Genomic DNA, 22,278 nt, shown 5'->3' with positions numbered 1-22,278 from the left:
TTGTATACTGATGAAATCGACTGTGGTGATAGAAAAAGGAGGAAATTTTTCTCTCCCAAGCTTCGTTGTAAAGACCAAAGTGTGTCTCTTCAAAGTCCCCCAAAAATAACTATTCAAGAAAGTACTGGTGTAAAACCGAAGCAAGTCGCTCCCGCACACCAAAAAAAATCTGAATTTTATCGTTGACGTAATTGCAAACATGACACAATTCAACAAACCGTAATTTACGAAATGACAGAACATTACCGTGTTCCATTTAATTTTACATGAAACATATACTTTACATGCGCAATGACATAAAATTACACTTCCTACCATTCAGAACAAACGCTGTATGTGGAGTAAAATTACATGATTTACGAAATTAAACGTCATTTTTGATGCTCGTATATGTCATGGTCAGGAGACGTAAATTTACACTATTTTTTCTAGGTGTGCGGATTCAAAAACTTGAGCTCAAAAAAGGAGTTCTGAGCACTTTCAGGGACATAAAAAAACCCAAAGTGATCCCATATCTCAGACAGAGAAAGAAACCAGCGCTGGGTTCTCTGATACTGTGGACCGTATTTTTACGTAATAAAATTTGTGAGCTCTCTTCCCGGAGTAAAAACATTTTTGATAGAGTTCACTGCGAAATGACCCCTCCTTTCAGTAATTGTATCCTTCAATGGCTAATTCGTAGAACGAGGTCACGGATCTTATCATTATTCTACAGTAGAATTGCGATTATTTCGAAAATCGATTGCCTAAAAATTCTAATAATTCGAAATGCGATGCATTTGCAATATGCGAAATATGGCTTGCTCCAGAAATGGACCTCAACTTCCACGATTGCAATATTGTTCGCTTAGATTGATATGACTCTTATAGAGGAGTACTTTTGGAGATCTAAAAGTGCTATTCTTTCAATCGAATCGACCTCCCCTCGACACCCGGCATTGAATTTGTCGCTTGCCAAACTAGATTTAAAGACAAAGATCTTTACATTGCTTCCATCTACATCCCTCTAGAGCCTTAGTTAGCCCCGGCTTTACGATATTGCAGAGCTCCTCCTTGCACCGAGGCTAGTTTTGGGTGACTTCAACTCCCACGGTACGGCATGGGGTTGCCTTCATGACGATAATCGATCTACCTCAGTCCATGTGCTTTGCAACAACTTCAATATGACCATTTTGAACACGGGTATAATAACACGGACTCCGGCCCCTCCAGCGCATCCGGGCACCTTAGACTTGTCCCTCTGCTCGACATCGCTGCAGTTAGATCGCATATGGTAGGTAGTCTCTGATCCCTACTGCAGCAACCATCTGCCAATCGTAATTACTATTGCTAACGGCTCAGGACCACCGCATACAATCAATGTTTCGTATGAACTCACACGAAGAGCTTCAAGTTCAGACTAAACGCGTACCAGACGCAAACTCTCGCGAGCGTTATCCCAACCGATGGTGGGACAAAGAGTGCTCAGACGTGTACGTGGAGAACGCCACCGTGTATAAGACCTTCCAGGATGATGGGCTACCCGTTAGCTATCGACAGTATGTGATGTTAGAAACGCGAATGAAAAGTTTGATGCAAACTAAGAAGCGAAGCTACTGGCACTGGTTCGTTGACGGGTTAACGAGAGAAACATCGATGAGCACTCTTTAGGGCACGACCCGAAAACAATACTAACGAGAGCGTGGAATACTCAAGCCGTTGGATATTTGATTTCGCAAAGAAGGTTTGTCCGGATTCCGCCCCGCCACAGAAGATCTCACCCCAGTGATGTTCTCACTTGCCCTCTTATCATGTAACAATAAAGCCCCAGGGCCAGTCAACATCAAATTTAACTTGTTAAAGAATCCACCAGGCTCTGCTAAGAGACGTTTGCTGAATTAATTTCATAAGTTTCATGAGTGAAGATCATCGCCATCCATAAACCAAGAAAACCAGCCTCCGACCACAACTCGTATCGACCGATTGCAATGCTGTCCTGTATACGAAAGTTGATTGAGAAAATGATCTTGTTTCGCCCCGACAATTGGGTTGAAGCAAATGGCTTACTGTCAGATACACAATTTGGTTTCCGCAAAGGCAAAGGGACGAACGATTGTCTTGCGTTGCTCTCAACCAAAATTCAAATAGCCTATGCTAGTAAAGAGCAGATGACATCAGTTTTCTTGGATATTAAGGGGTTTTTTTCAGTTTCTATTAATATTCTTTCTGAGCAGCTGCACCAGCATGGTATTTCACCGACTCTGAACAACTTTTTGATAAACTTGTTGTCTGAAAAATAGATACATTGTTAGCATTATGATCTATCGATATCACGAATTAGTTTCATAGTTCTTCCCCAGCGCTCGTGTCTTAGCTCCCTTCTCTACAACTTTTACATGAATTACATTTACGAAGGTCTTGTCAATTCCTGCGCGCTAAGGCAGCTTGGAGATGATGGTGTGGTACATTATTACAAGCCCCAAAGCCGTCGATTTGCAAGGACCATTGATACAATTGGACAATTTGTTTGCTTGTTCTCCACGGAAAAACTGAGCTAGTCGTAATTTCAAGGAAGCGTGAACCAGCGCAACTACAGTATCAATTAATGGATCAAACCATTGGTTTAAACTTTCAAATATATCGGGGTCTGGTTCGACTTTAAAAGTACCTAGGGATGTCATTTGAAACAGAAGTGCCAACAAAGGATCAACTTTCTCCGTACAATAAACGGAACAAGGTGGGATGCCCATCCAGGACACCTAATTAGATTGTATCAAACAAATATACTGTCGGTAATGGAATACGGATGCTTCTGCTTTCGCTGCACAGCGAACAAAAATTTTATCAAACTAGAGCGCATCCAATATTGTTGTTTGCGCATTGCTTTGTGTTACTCATACGATGAGTCTGGAAGTGCTTGCGGGCATTCTTCGATTTTAGGGCCTCTCATATCGATTGCTCATTCGATGGAATATCTTTAACCCGTCAGTAATTGCAAATTTGGAGAGGCTTGTCGAGCTCGATTCTCAAACCCGATTCATGTCCTTGTACTTCGATTACATGGCACAATATATCAATCCTTCAGATTATCCCAGCCGCGTGCTCATGCTTCTGATTTAACTGCATTCTTCGACATATCCAGACCCAAAACTCGGCCGTAATACCTTTACGGTAATAAGAAAAAAATGCTCTAATAGCAAGACATTTCATGCTAAAACGGTCCCAACAAAAAATTCCCCAAACAGCAATACCAACACATTCAAATCTTCTCTGCGTCGCACTCAAGTTTCATCAATTCTTATTCAATAAATATTAACGCGTCGGATTGTCTAGAAGTGTGTAGCTCTTCGCTTGTCATTGTATTGCGCTTCAAGCGGAGTAAACACAATGGGGAATGGGGATAAAGACGAGGTTTGATTTTTCTACACGACACATTCCGTATTTGAAGATCGGCTCACACTCGGCTAGCTTCAAAGCACAGTCAGAAAAAAACGACTCGGAGTAGTACTTCGGCCGGTGTTAAATTGAAATTTCTTTTCTATCACGGACGTTAACAGCAAGATAGTAACTGCACAAAACATGAACAGTCCTTCCCGCCATTTACGGGAAGCAGGACCTATGGTTTGGATCTGGCCCGGATTCGGTTACTGGTCCAGATCCGGGAACTGGTCCGGATCTAGGTACTGGTCCGAATCCGGGAGGTTCGGATTTGGAAACTGGTCTGGATCCGAGAACTGGTCCGGATCGGGAACTGTGTCGGATCTGGCAACTAGGTCGGATCCGGAAACTGCCTAAAAAATTTTTTTCGCTATCCAACCTACCCAGTAAAAAAAATCCGCATTTCGGGCTGGCTTAGGCCAATATTGGGGTAGATTTCAGCATGAATTTGGTTGGATATCCGCCAGGATTCCGGTTGGTTTGACTCGGTACTAATACTATCTTAGAAATCGATCGAATTATTCTACATGCGAACAGAGCCGAGGTTGACACATACTGAAAAAGTGTTTGATTGTGTGATACACATACATGAACAGCAACCGAAATTCTTCATTCCACCGTTTACTACCTTTGCGGGAATATGAGTTTAATACCACAATGCGCAATTGCATGGTCTGTTACCGAAAAGACAATAGAATCTTACCCAAAAGTAATAGAAACATACTCGTCGGATTTTGGGTGCATGAACGACGAGATTCGTGGAATCCCGTATCACATACGCCCGCAAATAAACCCAAGCATCTTTAATAGTAAATTTCGAGAAGTCGACTGAAACAAGATGTTTTACACCGACGGATCAAGCCTCGACGGCTCCACTGGCTTCGGTATATTCAATTAAACCTCACTGCCTCATTTAAACTCAATGATCCTGCTTCAGTTTGCGTCCCAGAACTTACTGCTATTCAGTATACCCTTGGGATTATTGATACTTCGCCCCACCGATCATTACTTTATTGTTTCGCACAGCCTCAGCTCAATACAAACTCAACGAAACTTAGAAAGCACATTCCATATTTTCTGGGGACAATATTGGAGCTCCTGCGTGTTTTGTCTGTAAGATCGATTGCCTTAGTTTGGGTTCCCTCGCATTGCTCCATCCTAGGTAATGAAGAAGCGGACTCTTTGGCTGAGGCGGGCGCATGAAAGGGTGACATCTACGAAAGAACAATCTGCTTCAATGAATTTTTCAATATCTCACGTTAGAGGAGGATGGCAAGTTGGCAGACATCGTGGAGCAATAGAAAGTTGGGATGGTGGCTACATTCTATCATACCGAAGGTATCAAGGAAACATTGTGAATGGATGTGGGTCGGGATTTCATTCGAGAACTACAGCACAAACATTACACGCTGCCGATCCCCATCTGAGCAGTACTACGAAATCGTCTGAAGGAATCCCTGCCAGCTCGAGGAAGAGCAGTACATGATTTTTCCTGATTACTTTAACTTAATTGTTTAATTGCTTTATAGAACATTTTTTTTATTTCTATTATAGAGGTTGCAACCTTAAGGTCATTCACGTCTTCGGGTTGGAAAAATCTCTTATGAAAAATTTCTAACCCTATGTGCGGGGTCGGAACTCGAACCCAGGTGTGCTGCGTACAAGGCAATCGATTTACCAACTACGCTACGCCCACCCTCTTTGTAGAAAATTACGTAGCTTAATTTCACATATCCAAAAAGTAGATACTTTAAACATCCTAAGCACAAGAACCATCAAAATTTAACTAATGCGACACTATATGTATAAAACCAACTAGTTGGGTGCAAACAGTTTTGTCTTTATAAATACGGCTATGGGACCATAATGTACCGACCTCAAGTGGATAGGGTAGCAACAGAAAACAGAGCGAAAATTGGTTTTTACAAAAAAAATCCTTAAAGGGAAACTATGTTTTGGATTGAACTAACTTTTAAGTTTCGGTTTCTCATCAGTAACTGACACCATCTTGGCGCAAGTCAAACACTAAATCCAAAAAGTCGCCGATCGTACGTGAACGCCATAGTGCCAAGTTCACACACACCAACAAACAAGATCTCGGTACCGTTCCCTCATCGGCACCAGCAAGTTGTTCAGACGTTCGCGCAAGACCAAGATCCGCAAGATTCAGACTCAAACCAGCGCCAAGATGGTGTCAGCGTATGAGGAAAGAGCTTATTTATCGATTTCAAAATAGTTTAATGGTTTTGTTACAATTAAATTAAAATTACCAAGCAACCCACAAGCCATTATCATATGTATAACTGTGATGGCGGTATTATGACTCAGTCATTGTGCATCGAACATGAAGTGCAGTTTTAAACATAGGTAGCATGTGAAAGAATGCAACTTTGGTCGAGCTTCGCTGTGAAGATCACTTCTATATTCTTACAATACGATTGTTCTCATTTCTAGTCGACGTTACTTTTTATTTACTTTTCTGGACTGTTTTACTCGTGCGATTATCAATTCTTTTTGTTCCGAGTTGAGTCAGTTCAGTGCCAACCTTGAACGTAGGTTGATCGTCGATAGTAGTACTAAAACGTTACTCATGAATCAGCTGACGATGTTGAAAGTTATTATTTTGCTGTTAGTAATTGTTTACGACGCTTCTGCTACGGGTGAGTTTTAGCGTGGTTCTGATACGTCGGCTCGTGGTTTATGTATACGAATGACATCAATTGAATAGTGATCAATGTTCAACTTAATTAATCTGCACAGAACAGTGAAATGCTGTGTTCCCTTGTTAAAATAGGCTAACCGGTTGACTCACAATTATAAACTTCGATGACAATGAATGAAATTTTTTTCCAGACTGTCGTATATATCTGCGAAGTAATGCAACACATGAGAAAGCACCACTGTTACTCAAACCGAAAGGTGCTCTGGTTTCTTTATTACAACCGACAGGATCACATTTTCAACTGGAAGAAGGAGAGAATACTCTGATTGGATGTGCCAGTTCCAAAAACAAAATTGCTGAGTGTATGTTATATAAATCATAAGTTGGTTTCAGTATATAAATTGAATTACTATTTTACAGTAAACGAGCATCTAGCCAGTGTCACATGTGTGAAAAACCAGGAATTTAAACTGAATGGCACGAAAAAACAATTTACTCAGCTGAATTGTTCATCCAGTATTTCAAGTTCGATAAAAGCACAAAATCGTCCCTGTGCTGGGGGAACTGGTGTTTTATTTGATATTGGGTTCGAAATTCTCGGTATACCGTTTGTCAAATTCTTTCAATCATGTTATAGTTTGGAAAGATCTTCCGTGATCTTCACGGAGCACGAAATCCTGGGAAGTTCGATTGACAGTTAGTAGATGCTATTGGAAAAATAAGCAAAGAAAAATAATAATAAAAAAATTTCCAGCTGCTCAAATAAGCAATGATCGACCTGCATTCAAGATTGGTGGCTTAAAAAGTAATGTGAGGTTCTCGTCGGTCTACACCCAAAATTCTCAAAGAGAAAGGCTAACACAATTGCTGGGAGCAGTATCCGAAGCTGAGAAATATATTTCTTCATCGTCCTTTTTCGCCAAAGGACATCTTACACCGGATGGCGACGGTGTATTGGACACCTGGGCTGGAGCAACTTACTTCTACATCAATGCTGCACCCGAGTGGCAGGTGGGTTTTAACCTTATAATTATTCATTTGTTTTATTCTTCATTGCTTAGGGTTCTTTCGATTTTTTACTGTTATTTATACAACTGCGTTAAGAAATTGTTTAAACGAACTTATTTTTTCATTTAACGGCATTCACAAACATTTATTTAGTCCATTTTAAAACTAGCACAAAACACATAAAACTTTGCTCAGCTAATTCTCTGGAACCGACATATCGTCCTGCTCCAGAAACTCTCGGACGATCGTGCAGGTGCTGAGTATCACCGACATGGCTCCTTCTCCAACTTCAGCGACTTCGGTAGCTTCTTCGGAACGAACATTTCTGGGAACCTCATCCAACCTCCACATGTTACTGGGACAGCAAACGTATTGATTCCTTTAACCTTATTCTCCGCGTTCAGGAAAGATTTCAAGACACAGTTTACTCAACTCAAGAACTTATCTCAGAGCACAAGCTTGACATCAGAGTGGCGAATCCAGGAGACCTACCGGATTCGAGATACTTATACGATTCACCACGAACTATGTCTCATATCATCTCAACTTCGTCGATCTGGCAGCCGAAGCTGAACAGATCGGAATTTCTCTAGGCGAAACTCCATACCGATTTCGACACCAATATTTTCAATAGTTTGATGACTACATCCAGTCATTCCGTAAATTCAGCATAGATCTTAAGATCCCCATCTAGAAAGTATGGGTCACCTCTTCCGGTGAGCTTTCTCCCTACCTATCTAATAGCCATGCCCGTTTCGATTGAGTATCCCACAGAGGGGGTTCATCCAAACCAAAGTGGAATGAAGGAATCGCCTTCGTATATCAAATATGCGGAGCGATCTAGACCGCAATACGTCTTCCCCACTTCTGAGCTGCAGTGTTGTCGTCCACCTCCATCACCTGCCGCAAGAAACTCACGACTACAGGACCAACTTTATACATCTCCAATATCTTGATGCGGACCAAGCGCGGTATGAAGTCGATACAGGCCATACTAAGTTTGTTATGCACAGCGATGCCAACCTTCCAGTTTAAACTGGATTTTTCCAGTTTTTTTTGCAACATCCAGTCAAACAGACAATCGGAAAATTTTTCCAGTTTTTTTAAATTGGAGCCAGTTTTATCCAGTTTTTTTAAATAATCATTTATTAAGTTTTTTTCTCACAAATTGTAACTTGATTCATAGAATTTTCAAGCCAGCCATGGGATAATGCCGAGTGCCCCAAAATAAGATTTCAATCCACCGTAACCTGAACTCTTTTTATACAACTTGTGAGTAAAACGGTTCGGGAATGTACATTTTGATTCGATTTCAAATGAATTTTACTCAAACATAAAGGTGGCAGTACATTGTGTCAAATATTTTGATGAACATTTGTTGAATTCTCAGCTAGTTGCTATAGTGGTATCTACAGAAAGGCTTAAGCGCATCGTCGAGTTTAACAAATGGTCTTAAATTCAGAATTTTGTGGATGTGTAGATTGAAACGTTCGAAACAATAAAATTCGATCAAATATTACAATTTCAATCAAATTCGAATGTTTTAATATTTTTTTTTAACTTGGACAACAATATCAAAAAACCGACTCAAATTTTCAGTAAAAGGTATGGAGCATACGTGTTTACTTAAAATTACGTTCATTGCATCGTTGACTTAAACAATATAAGGGCAAAGTAGATTTTTTTCCAGTATCCAGTTTTTTCCAGTTTTTTTTCAAGAAAGGTTCCAGTTTTTTTGAAAAAAATGTTGGCAACGCTGGTTATGCACTGCTTGCCCAACAATGTCTCCATCGATGATGACTTGCTCTTTGCAGCCATGTGTGTGTTTCTCGCATCCCTTCCGTTTCTCTGTCAGGATGGTATTGTGCTCATAATGGGCCCATACGTACGCGGTGATGATGGTGCTCGCTATCTTGCACAAACTTGATAGACAGGTAGTTGGTCTGTATTGTTTTGATGGGTTGGACGTGATGCTGTCCTTGGGGTGGAGAATTGCTGTACTACGGGGGATTGAAACCGGCAATAAGCATGGTTCGCGTAACGCTCTGCTGAAGCATACAGTCATCGTAGGATTCGCAACGGCCAGCTTCTTGTACTTGTAAAGTTTTGGACACCGTCTCGTCCAGATGCCACCGAATTCCTAAGATACCGCGTCGCCACGAGTGCATCATCGGTTTCGACTGTGTCAGCTGACATCTCTTCAATTTCTTCATCTGCCCATTCCTCCTCGCGCCTTAGTCACGGTTGTCTCTCGCGATGGTGTACGAAGGTCTCACAAATACCGGCCCTAAAAGTAGTGACATCGCCATCGACATCGATATTCGGTAGATATTCGCTGAAAGCGGGTTTCTCGTTGCTTGTTTGGTCATAGAACACTCGCTCGTTATCACTGAACATCCGATTTTATTCGATCGTCGCTTCGCAGAGTCACTGTTACGTCTTAACCTTTTTGATAAGATAATCAATCGCTGTACCAATGCTTCAAGTTTCTCCGTCAGCTTATGAGCTCCCACCTTGCGAAGTTCAGTAGGTGAAATGATCGCAGCCAGATGATGATATAATTTCGCCGATCTTTTGCTGTCTTTGTACGCTGTCAGCCTTCCAATAGCGGCACGTTTGTTCGAGATCCAACTCTACAATCTCCGCTGCCAAGAAGGTACTTGTCTTTCCCAGTGATGTTTGGGCGGGTAGCATCAAGGTGTAAACCGGTATCATAAACATCTAACGGTTGCCACTGCAGCATTCGCTGCAGATCTTCCAACTTCCGCACAAATTACAGGTGCGTTGGAAGAACGTTACCGTTCATGACCTTAAGTACGCAGGTCAACTTAAAACTCAACTTACTACAGCTTCGGGATCCTGGGGCGCGGCATTGGGTCCATGTCGCGATATTGCGCAACCGCTTCGTTCATATTGAAGTAGTGTTTCAAATAAACCACACATTTCACACCAAGGAGCCTGTTTTCAAAGGAGCGGTGGAAACCAATCATTGTTATGCACGTTTCTGGGTGTGAGTAAAAAATCAAAGCAATCCAAGTGAGTTTTGACTCTTAGGTTTTCACTCCTGGTTTTGGCTCCTTCTGTCCACTCCGGTTTGTGAATCTTGTTCTGTCGCCACATAGACCTAATTTAATTTCAAACTTTGCTAACAGGTCTTCAAAGTTTGTATGTTTAATTTCTCAATTATCCCAGCAGAAGGTACAGGGTGCGCCAGCTGGATGTATCCTTTTTGAACATTGAACAACTCCGCCATTTTTTAGCCGTTTTCACAAGTAAACAAGCTTTTTAGTAAATTTTTTGTCATTTATTATAAACCAGGTTTAGAATACGACGTCGATTAAATGACCACCACCATTTTATAAACAAAAAGCGGCTCTTTTGTGGGCATTTTGCATAACATTGGACAGCATGTCGGGCTTAATCGCAGCAATTTCAGTTTGTATATTAACTTTGAGTTCACCAAGGTTCTTAGGTATGCTAGAATATACTTTACTTTTCAAGTAATTCTACAGAAAAAAGATTTGCACCGTTAAATCACCATTTATTGAGACAACGCGTCCTGGGAATTTGCTCTGCAAGAACTTGATTGCGGGGTGGCAAGATGCCCCGTCTTGTTGAAAATAGAAGTTTTTCAGACCTTTTTTGTGCATTTGTGGACAGACAAAGTGCGCCAAAATCCAACGGTGGTGTGCGTTGTTGAAGTCTCTAACTCTTTGAAAAAATGAGGACCGATGATTGTTTTGGAGCACACTCCGGCCCAAACAGTTACTTTCTGGTCGTGCAGTGGTGTTTGATGTTTAACGTGTGGGTTCTGTGTCCCCCAAATTCGACAATTTTGTTTATTTATTCCGCCGGAAAGGGTGAAGTGAGCCTGCCATATTTTTTACGATAAGCACGAACAGTGTTCACTATTGAACGATCGTTTTCAATGTAAAGCGCTACGATTTCAGGGCGTTCTTTTGGTGTAAAACGACTTATAGCTAAAATGGCATTAAATGATGTTTCAGAATTGTGTTTATCCGTCAAAATCGGCTGGAAAATGGCGGAGTTGTTCAATGTTGAAATAGGATACATCCAGATGGCGCACCCTTTATATATTGAAACAAGTAATTTGTTTTCAATTTAATTTTCTTTAACAAATATAATATTATAACAATAATAACGGGCAAACATATCTCAAATCCGGTGTAAAAACGTTTCTGTTGAAGTAATCCAAAAGTTCAAATGCATAGTGGAAGGTTGCAAAACAGGTGTTCTATTTATTACTGCAATGGCCTGAGCCTAGCCTAGTACGCTGACAATTGAATGCTGACCTTCGAGGTCTATCGAAAAGAAGCTTTCGCCATCAACTGTACCAAGAATCTGTTTTGCTTTTGTGCTCGATGAAATTAAAATTGAAAATTTAAATTGAGCTCGAGCTTTTAAACTGTATGCTGCAATTATAATCTAGTAACCTGTTTTCACTCCTTGGCGGTTTTCACTCCTCAGGAGCCAAAAAAACCATGAGTGATGAAATCATGGATTTTAATGATTTATCAAACTATGGTTTTTTCAACCCATGCTGATTGGAGTGATTTTTGAAACACTGTATTGAAGACTAAATCGCGCAGTAGATGCCAATCAGGGGGTGGATCTTCTGGCAATGATAAGACATCAGCTGCAGATGCCTTCACCAGATTCGCGGCCCTCATTCGCAAATGACGCGCCTTACTGAACTTCGTCTCGACACATCGTTTGCTCTATTGTCCCCTCTAGTTGGCTCACCCTATATTTTTATTTTTTTGTTTTTACCAACAAAAACCTTAAAAGATAGAGAACATTTTAATTTTCATTGCACCTTGGAGAAACTATCAGTTAAAAAGTTTATCTAATAATAAATATAACCATAGTTTCAATTCCATACTAATTGACAGGTAATTTATTATCGAATGTGATTCTAAACGTCATTTAAAATCCAAATGGTTTTACCAAATATTCCAAAATGTGATAGTTTTCGATATATTTGTAATTTGCTTGAAGAAAAACAAATAATTCGCGAAAATATGCCCTTTTTATAAGTTATTTACGTTTCTCCATCAACAATCATCAACGATCAACAGCTTCAAATAATTCCCAATATCGTCTTTATGTCAAAAAGAAATCTACAAGGAATCTTGCATGCATTTTGAAAAACCAATTGTTCTTGTTGGAGAAGCTTATAAAAAAACCGTAATAAAACATAATAATTGCAATCGACTACATTTTCGAAAAAAAAATTATATAAACATTTCAATTTGAAATAGCATTTTAAATAATACTCTATATGAAAATTGAATTTTGCAATTAAAAATGCAAACAGCAAAAAATTTAAAAACCTATTTTAATCCACCTAGTGGTGCAATTGTGCCTTTCACATTTGTCCAAACTGCGATTCCATGGCTGGTTATGTTCAATACAATGATGGAAATGTATATTACATATTCAGTACGATTTGGACATGAGTACTCACAATGGATCGACAGCCAAGATCTTGAGATACTATGTGTCGACACTGAAACATCGCTTGAAACCAGCTGCGGATCAAGGAGGAAGATCCAGGGGGGTCCGGACTCTGCCGAAAATTTTATTTATTAATAAATTTTAAACTAGTTTTAATTTTAAAGTAGCAACCCCTTATTGCATACTCCTACTTAAGCCTTTATAGGTCAATATTAGGATTAGGTTGACGATTTTTAGAGTAATTGTATAACCTTTCTATATGAGAAGGGCAAAAATGTGCCAAAGTTCAAAAAAGTCAATTTTCGTCAAAAATTTGTTTTCGAGATCTCATCAAATCTCAACGTTTCATGCATTTTAAAGTCATTTGGCATCAAAAAGGCAAATTAGATTTTGAAATGGATCCTTTGACAATTTTTCATTTCAGTTTATATGGGAATTTGCTGTGTGGTCGCACTCTTCAACCCGTAACTCCGGAACCGGAAGTCCAATCAATAAAAAAAATCAATAGCAGGTTGTACCTTTCATTTCAGACTAAGTTTGTGCAAATCGGTCCAGCCATCTCTGAGAAACAGAGGTGACGTTTTTTCCACATACACACATACTTATACACAGACATTTTCCAATCTCGACGAACTGAGTCGAATGGCATATGACACTCGGCCCGGAATTAGGTTGACGATTTTTAGAGTGATTGCATAACTTTTCAATATGAGAAAGGCAAAAACTGTTGTTAGGAAAGCTTTCTTATGAGTAGCTTCTCCATGATGCAAATACACTAAAAAAATATTGGTCTTTCATAGTACATGGTGCAGAATCTCTGTTCAATGCACTAGGATGAATAAGGGTGCGTTACACTAGGCCTTTCATGTCGCTTGAACGTGAGTATTTTGCATTTTCCAAGACAGATTGTTCATTGTACGATAAAGACCTTATTTTGGCCCCTATATGTGGAGGGGGCTAGGTAGAATGACGCACTATTGTATTAATTACGCAGACTACAATCGATGGAATGCGCGTAAATTGGGACCAGTATCGTTGCCTCGTTCCCAAGAACTAATGTAATAACAAAAATGTCAATAACAAAAATTGAACACAACGAAACTCGAACAAAGATGGCAGACGCTGCTCTAACTAACGGCTTCAAATGGGTTGGGCCATAATAGAAACAGGGCGAATATAGGCTCTACACCCTACTACTTCTTATGGCATATTCGTTTTTGACAGTGCACTACACCGGTGTAGTCGGTGCTACACTCATTCAAACTTGTGTGTAATCAGTCTATCTCTTTCTTTGCACTACACCGGTGTAGCACCAAGAAAAAACGAAAACGCCATTAGGAACGAAGCAAAGATATTGAAACCAATTTAAGCGCAATCCAAGTGACAGTTGGCCAAGTTATCAACGAAATAGTGTGACATCCTGACTAATGAGATGAGTAAAGGCTCGTCCACCCCGTCTACCCTAGTTCATTTTGAGATAATTTTTCATTTGCTGGAAATAATGAAAGTCATATTTGCTTTCGATTAGTACGTAAAACCCCAACAATATATAAACGCTTAGTGAAATATTGAATGCCATAATGTTTTGTTCATGTATCTTTAAATAACACTTCTCTCCGGTTTAACACAGGCCATATACGAAAAATGATAATTAGTTGTGAAATTATGGGAATAAAATACTTTACTTGTTTTCTCCCCAGGTAATCAACGTGGGCAACTGGGTACGGGTAGAAAATGCCGCCCGAAGCATTGCAGTCCGTTTAAACGACACAGTGAAAATATTCACCGGAGTGTACGACATTCTGTCCCTTCCAGACGTGAACGGTCGAATGGTTCCAATCACGCTGGCGGAAAACTCACAACTGGAAGCTCCCAAGTGGTTCTGGAAGGTTTTGCACCACGCGGCGTCCAACTCGGCGATTGCATTGATCACACTGAATAACCCCTACGCCTCCGGCGGAGAGTATCTGTGCCACGATATTTGCGATCGGAACGGATGGGGACACAAGGAGTTCCAGGATTTGCGGAAAGGGTTCACCTACTGCTGCACCGTTCAGGAGCTGAGAAAAGCAATCAAATTCATACCGACGAAAGCAGACGCATCCAACATTCTTCAGTTTAATTAAATTGTTTTCCCTTCTGTGCTGCTCGCATAGCTTTCGTACAAATAAAGTGTGGCGTGAGTATGATATCTACGAATGTATTGAGCCTAAAAGGGGGCGATCCACATGATTTTCCGAAACTAGGCTGTTTTGAATTTTATGCTATCAATAATCAAACTTGAACATTTTATGCTATCAATAATCTTCAAACCACAGGTACACATAAACAGAAATCGAGAGTTTCGATCTAAACATAGCATTTTGTATTTCGACCTCCTCTTCTCGGAAACTGCAAAAGGGTAAAAGTTCTGTTTGCTGATGAGACGCATTTAAATCAAATTCTGTTTCAGCTAAGCAAGTCCATGTATAGTAATATGCTAAAATAGAGCGCCATGTTCAAATATGAAAATATATAATGCCAACGCATTGCATATTTTCATATTTGCACATTAACGACTCACCAGTATACGTTCATTGCGTAGTATAATGTTTCCTAGCGTTTCAATCAAATATGCGGACAAAATGAGTAAAATAATTCCACAGTTATGGATATGAAACCTATAGAATTAATAAATATTCCAAAAAATTCTTGCAAAAAAATGTTTCTTATTATATAATTGTGAAATATATTTTACGTCAAGAGGGCTCGTGCAAACAAGAAAGCTTCAAGATGCTAGGCTTTAAAAGTGCAGAATTTCAGTAGTTTTGCTACAAATACTGCTTGTTGAGTTTCCCTGCGTCGCTCCATCGAGTCCGGGTACGATGGTAGTTCCAGGAGATTCTGTCAGGGAAGGTTTCTCAGTGCGAATCGGACAAATATTGTCTGAACGCATTCAATTCTGAAGTTTCACACTATCTGATAAGAAGAAAAAATCTGGCAAGCATTTTCGAGTAATGGGCGTATCGGCGAGAAATCTAACGCCTTCATACAGTTAGGATCCTTAAAGCTTCGACCGATTTTGGAAATAAAGCCGAGCTGTCGAGTTGCTTCCCTCCCCAAGGTTGAGGGGTTTGACGGTATTGCAAACATCATCAGGCATATTGCGTGCATCAGCGAACAACTGCTTCAAGATGGTTATTGTATTACGCCTCGATAGTGGTGCATCGAGGAGACCGAGAGGGCTTATGCGCCTTTTTTATGTTCTACGTTTCTTCATACTCTGCATCTGCGCATACAAACGCTCAACCACTGCTCTGTGCGCGGTGATGTGGCCGACTGACGGGTCGACGTGCATTGACTTTTGCTGTGTGCCGTGTTTGCAAATATTGTTCCACAATTTGATGGCGGTATTCGTGGACGGGGCTCACAGTGGGAGTTATTGTGTGTCCATTTATCGGTCGAATTCGTCATCGTGCATATACTAATTAAATTAATTTAATAATTGAATTAATTTAATAAATACATAAGTAGAAACCTATTAGTTGTCGCTTTGTAATAATCGTAGTTTTTCGTACTAGTGTACAATTGTTATGTGCTAGTCGTATGTCTATCTATGTATATGTTCGTCTGAGTATTTGTGGCAGTTGGGTCAGGGAATGGATGTAGAACTGGCGTATATGATAGAATAGTGGTTAATACTTCTGGTGATCAATTTGTGCATTTGGTTCTATTCATTCGGGAAAGTTGGATTGGATAAATTAGGGTATAATGAATTTGCCGACGCACGTGAATCATCCATTCCCGGCCAGCATAGCAAGATGAAAGTCTAACAGCATGTCATTAATGGTAAATACGCAACATTTGCTGCATTTAGACGAGTTTTATTGCATGTTACATGCGCTTATCTATTCTACTTCGCTAGTCTGTATCTTTTGTACATCTATTAGTTTGCTTTTCTATTATTGATGTATACCAAAATAGTATCGGTCAATTTATACACTTCTAATCAAGCTCTTCACATCTTTTTTCCTTATTCGGCACGTTATGATTCCTTTTATTAGTATATCTCTACTATACGCTATCTATACTCATATAGGTACAAACGCTCGGGGCCTTCGCGATAACACAAACCTGGTCACAAACGCGACCATGCAATTGCAATAATCCACACATACTTACGCCCGCGATTTCGCCTACATGAAAAAACCCGGCAGTTAAGTAAACGTAGCATCTTTAAACTTCCAAACGCAGCACAGAGGAGTAATTGGGGTCGAATCCTGGCCAAAATTATTTGCTGCTGCAATTGTTGTTATTTTGCCTTAATATGAACTAAAAATAGACAATTACTAGTTTTTGGAACAATTTGGCATCTACCCACCTACCAGTGCAGAGGCCAATTTTCTATATCCTTTCAAATACTAGTAATTTCTAGCTGATCTTTGTGAATACATTTATTTTTCCAGTTGCATAAACATTTGATCAGTGGGAAAGGGAGAAGAAAAGGGACGCCTGTGCATATTTTCATAGAAATACATGTTGGCAAACATAATATTTGGCCCTACAGCATTTCGGTGTACCTCAAATTAGTCAAAATTTTAATATTTTCAAATCGCTTGGGATTGGTGGATCGGACAACATTGGAAGAGTTCGAATATTTTTGTATAGCTGAAATCTTGTATTGTAATACTGCTTCAGCAACTTTGCCGGATCTAGCCGTATAATGTAACTTTTTTATAATTCAAATTTGGAATAAAATGTTAAAACAAGGTATTTTTTAAAGTTGGTGCAATACACAGCAAGTTTACTTTTTTTATTTAGTTTTAAGCTGAAGTTAAACAAACGGTTGTGTTGAACTACGTTTGTAATAATATTATCTTATTTAATACAGTCATCATCACTAGAAAGCGATTTTGCTGAATATATAACGAAAACGATTAAAATATCCCTTAAAATATCACCATTGGGCATACATGCAAAAATTCTTTAACAATTTTTGATATACTCCTAATTTTGTTATACAGTAGGTTCTTAGGTATGTAAAAAACATAACGAAACAAAAAAATCGAAAAAAAATATTTTGGTTTTTGGCCAAGAATTTGTTCTAGTTACTCCTCTGTGCGCAGTCTCAAACAGTAGCCCACCACTCGCGCGATTATGAAACGGTCACGTCCGAAAGTCTTACCTCGGTCCTAACAGTCTGAACTAATGTCTTCAGTTGAACCAATAAAAAATGACGCTCATATTCACTAAACAACACGTTCCATGGTTACATGACCTGGAATTCTAGTGACATGGGGAAACGAACTCTCTTCTACCATCTGTACCATACACTAAAAATTAAACATCAGACTCACGGTTCGCGCGCGATCAAGCAAGAATACACACTACATCATTATAAAATCGAAATTATATACGCGAAGTCACATACACGTGACAAACACGTAAATATACAAATGCTTGAGCCCTTCGCGACCATGATAACATCCCGGTGATAAAGTGAATGTCCCAGCTCCTGAAAATTTTCAAAAGCGGTCTCAAGCATGAACCTGAAAACTCCCGCGGTCGCACGATCATGAATCGGTCACTTCCGGATGTTTCTATCATTGATATCAGCAGACTAAGTCCATGCCTTCAATTGGTTCAATTAAAAATAGAAAGCTCTCATATCCACTGGACACCACATTACATGGCGACATGACCGAGGACTCTAATGATATGGGGTAACTTACTCCTTGTCAGAATGTGGATTGTACACCGAAAACTAACTATCAGAATGAAGGTCCGCGTGACCATCCAAGAACGCACGCGTATATAGGAATGGCCACACGGTTACTTTTAGCATCTTAGCCGTAAACCAAAAATAAAGTATTAGATTCACGGTCCGCGCGCGATTATCTAAGAACACACGCGAATATGCGAAAGGCACACGGTTATAAAATAGAATTTATACACGCGAAGTTACATAAACGTTAGCACACGCGACATATAAACGCACACGCGATCGAACACGTTAACGTACAAAAGCTCGAGCTCTTCGCGATGATACACGCGATCGCGAGTCCCTACGCCCGCACATACCTGAACCGTACAATGAATATCACATTCGGAATCACGGCCCGCTACAATTGGCCTAAAGCAGTGTTTTAGTGGGCGACATTGCCTGTCTCGTCTGCATATTGTAGTATGTGATTCTGACGGGAAGCCCTTCCGAGAACCTAGTTCTACAACTCCAGTAGGACAACTCTCGAAAAAAAAGCTGAGCTGTCGAGTTGCTTTTGAGATCATAGCTGAGCGATGCGGATTGAACGTTAGCGTAGCATCTAACAAGGCACCAAGAGCGCTACCGTAAAATATCGGATTAGTTATGCGGTGGTAGGTGATAACTTGACATTTCGAAATTTTGACTATGAGCAAATTTCGTCGGCACCAGCCAACGAAAATATCCAAAAGCCCTTGAAGACAGCCGCACTCATCGAAGGAGCGGAGTATAAGGTACAGCTTCAAATCATCTGCGTAAACAGCATAATTGAAAAACAACATTAACAACAGTGATCCCACGTTACTAACTTGAGGGACTCCACATTTGTTCGTAAACTGAGAGGGAACGCGGGAACCTAGCTGGACTCTGCCACAAAAGTAAGAACTTAGCCACTCAATAAATTTCCTTGTTGCACCAAGCCGTGACATTTTTGTTAACAGTGATCGATTTGTGTTTACAGATAGTCCGGGTATCAATTCATTTGGATGGAAATGTTGCTTTTTGTGCGAGAAACTACGACAGTGCTTAAAGCTATTTCAAACAGCTTGGAGGCGGCGGATAAATTACTTATGCCGCGGAAGTTTCTAACGGTTCGACGATGAGTACTGGAAACATAAATGAATAAATGCAAATGTTTAAAAAAGACGGACAGTCTTGATTAATTCGATTGGTTCATCCATAAAGGAATATCTCACTTATCGAAACGAAAATCCAACCGTCAAACGTGAAGAACCGTTCAACCGAACTGCAGTCTGATATACAGTAGGCTGTAAAATGTACGTTCATGCGAGCGAAGCTAGAAATGGAATTACCAAAACCTGGAAAAGGTAGATGACTTCGGGCGGATTCGATGCTCTTGCTGTGTGCAATCGAAGAACTGATGCTACCATGGTAAGGTTTTCCTTTACAAATAGCCTAATTTATTTTAATACCCTAAACTCATAAAGCTTTTCATGTATTCACGAAAGTTGTTTGCAATATCATGCTCGAAAACTTTACTGAAGGCAACTAAATTTATTTCAAAAGTAAATTATCCATGACTCCATCTAGGAGGATATAAGGCCACCATTTTTATCAGAAGATGTGCTATTTTACGTTATAAATTTTTTTGACGATGCTAAACCTCCAAAGTTGACGATTTCGAAATGATGAGATCTTGACCTTAAACATTCTTATCATTGATAATATAACAAGAATCAAAACCTGATACAAATCTATCCTGACTTACTAGAGACAAACGGAAAACACCATTTTTAATGATTTTCCTTCTACTTTCAGAAAGTGTTATATTAGTTTTAATCATATTAACTCTTCGCATTCTTAAAAATAACAATTTTAGCCAATGTTGAAATTTATACGATTTCATACGCATTCAACCTATTCCAACTTCTCTTCCCATTTGAAAAAAAGTCATTTGTCTATATTTCGGCACATCCTTTCGAAAGTGAGCTCAACCGGATTAGAATTCTTTAAGTTGTGATTAGTTTCAAAACGATGGAATCAGTTTCTATTGCAGTTTTCTAATGCAGGTATTTTATATGATATTGATATGATTTGACATCTATGGGATCAGTTACAAGATCCCATTCCTACAATTACGTGACGAATGATTTTTTTTAAAGTCACGTAAACAAAACAAAAACCCACAATGTTTCAACAGTCTTCGTCATGCTTGAAACAATCAATATATTGAGAATTAATCAAACAACTATTATTGTATAACTTAATAAGTCAGTATCAATAAGTTTATTCTTCAATCCAATTAATTTTGGTTTTTGAAAGGGGTTTTAACCCCCAACCCCCACCCCTTCCCCCCTTGGCTACGCCACTGCAGTACTTGTTTGAATATTATAAAAGACTTACGAAAATTTTTGATCAACGGAACTATCATCTTCGCTCCACAACGTATTTTTTTTTCGACGCTTGCGGTGAACATGAATCGCTAAACTGAAGAATATGGAGCTAAAACAAATGTTAGTTTTGAACATTCATTAGTGATTTAACGAAGGGGTTCGGAAAAAACAGGGTTCAATAATGGTGACAATTTTTAGGTATTGAGAGCTTCCTAATTTGTTTTTTTGGCATTAGGATTAGTAATAATGGCTCAAATCAAGATCCTTTGTTCAATCATTAGCTATTGTAAATCCGAAATAAGTTGCACACGGTAAGGTCGCTTTCAGAAAAAAGTCTATATCGAAAAAATCGCGTTAAAGTAGCGTGTTATCAAGAGCTGCAATTTCAGTTCTAGTTCTCAAATCGCCATGAAAATTCGAATAAACGCTATTAACGATCTGTACTTCAAATATACACGATGTATTTTTTTCCATTTTTTGGGTCAGCAGCTAAAGCAGTCCTTAAAGAGAAATTCAGTTGTTCCATACATGATGCATTGATGGAAGAACTTAAATATTTTGTTCACAAAGCATTAGTAATAAGTGAATTGTCCCTTTACCTTTGATTTGAATGAATTTTTTCTTTACCTTTGATTTGATTTCACTTTCGAAATTTCTCGCGATTATGTTGTCCCATGCTGATTTGATCGATATAAGTACATATGTAATATCCGAAGAGAGAGTTCCAAGAGTTATGAGAAATGTCTCATCACACTGTTTGGTGGATTGAATGCGTTTTTCATCAAAACGCGCCAAATTAATCAATTGCCGCTTAACTGATGTTACATTATTACCCGGTCACTTACTGTGATATAATAAGTGGAAATCCTAAATCTGTTAATCCAACACATCCCGACAAGAAACAGCGGCGGTGATTTCTCACAACACAACCGTGCAAATAACTGGCTAGATTTTCCTCACCCATTGTCCAGCCTATTTGTGCTTGCAATTATTTGCGGCTACAATCTGACACTCGGTATGGCACATCCGAATGCGCTCTGAATAATCAATGATACGTCATAAAAGTTAAATTACATGTCTCTCATCAGTGATGAATTGCTACCTAAGCATTTGTATGTAAATTCTCTTCGCTTTTGAAATTCATTAGAATATATGTATGCAGTTATATTCAATCCACGAGATGCGTCCCGTGCCGAGTCAGTCGGATAGCGAACGTCACGTCCTATACAATTAGGATCTACGCGTTGGCCCAATGCCAATGGAAGGACGAGAAGATGACGGCATATATTCTCCCGACTAAGTAGGAATTTGTAATCGTGCATGTTTTGCGGGATAATTAATTATGTTGTGTTCTCGTGTTCTCTGATGATTAATATCAGTGCGGCCCGATTGCAAAGCTCCCAGCGATCATTTGGAAAACTTCAGGCAGCAATCCTGCAGATGAGTGATGCTGCCTGTTTCCGCTCTGGAAAGCGATGGTGTTCTACATACATACATATACATATACATCAAAGCAATACACACATTAGTAAGCTATTACGATACGATGAAATGCTAATTCCCTGATTGCCGAGCAAAGCGTGGAAACCGAATCATAATGATCAAAGGGAGTTTGCGGA

At 39.5% G+C, this 22,278-nt stretch overlaps 1 protein-coding gene across 1 annotated transcript; it reads left to right on the top strand.

The window, feature by feature from the left end:
• The first annotated feature begins 5,766 nt into the window (after positions 1-5,766).
• On the top strand, positions 5,767-15,267 carry LOC131692123 (uncharacterized). Its single transcript, XM_058978990.1, has 5 exons — positions 5,767-6,077; positions 6,271-6,441; positions 6,500-6,775; positions 6,834-7,090; positions 14,266-15,267. The coding sequence occupies exons 1-5, from the start codon at positions 6,008-6,010 to the stop codon at positions 14,689-14,691; spliced, it is 1,200 nt and encodes a 399-aa protein (XP_058834973.1). The 5' UTR covers positions 5,767-6,007; the 3' UTR covers positions 14,692-15,267.
• The last annotated feature ends 7,011 nt before the right edge of the window (positions 15,268-22,278 follow it).

This window comes from Topomyia yanbarensis, chromosome 3 (genome assembly GCF_030247195.1).
Source record: "Topomyia yanbarensis strain Yona2022 chromosome 3, ASM3024719v1, whole genome shotgun sequence".
Lineage (NCBI taxonomy): Eukaryota > Metazoa > Arthropoda > Insecta > Diptera > Culicidae > Topomyia > Topomyia yanbarensis.
This window is presented reverse-complemented; position numbering and strand designations above follow the sequence as displayed.

Excerpts from the sequence above, each read along its gene's own strand:
- LOC131692123 (XM_058978990.1), top strand. The coding sequence starts at position 6,008 with ATGAATCAGCTGACGATGTTGAAAGTTATTATTTTGCTGTTAGTAATT. Across the intron at positions 6,776-6,833 it reads CCTGGGAAGTTCGATTGACA|CTGCTCAAATAAGCAATGAT; the intron begins GTTAGTAGATGC and ends AAAAATTTCCAG. Across the intron at positions 7,091-14,265 it reads ATGCTGCACCCGAGTGGCAG|GTAATCAACGTGGGCAACTG; the intron begins GTGGGTTTTAAC and ends TTTTCTCCCCAG.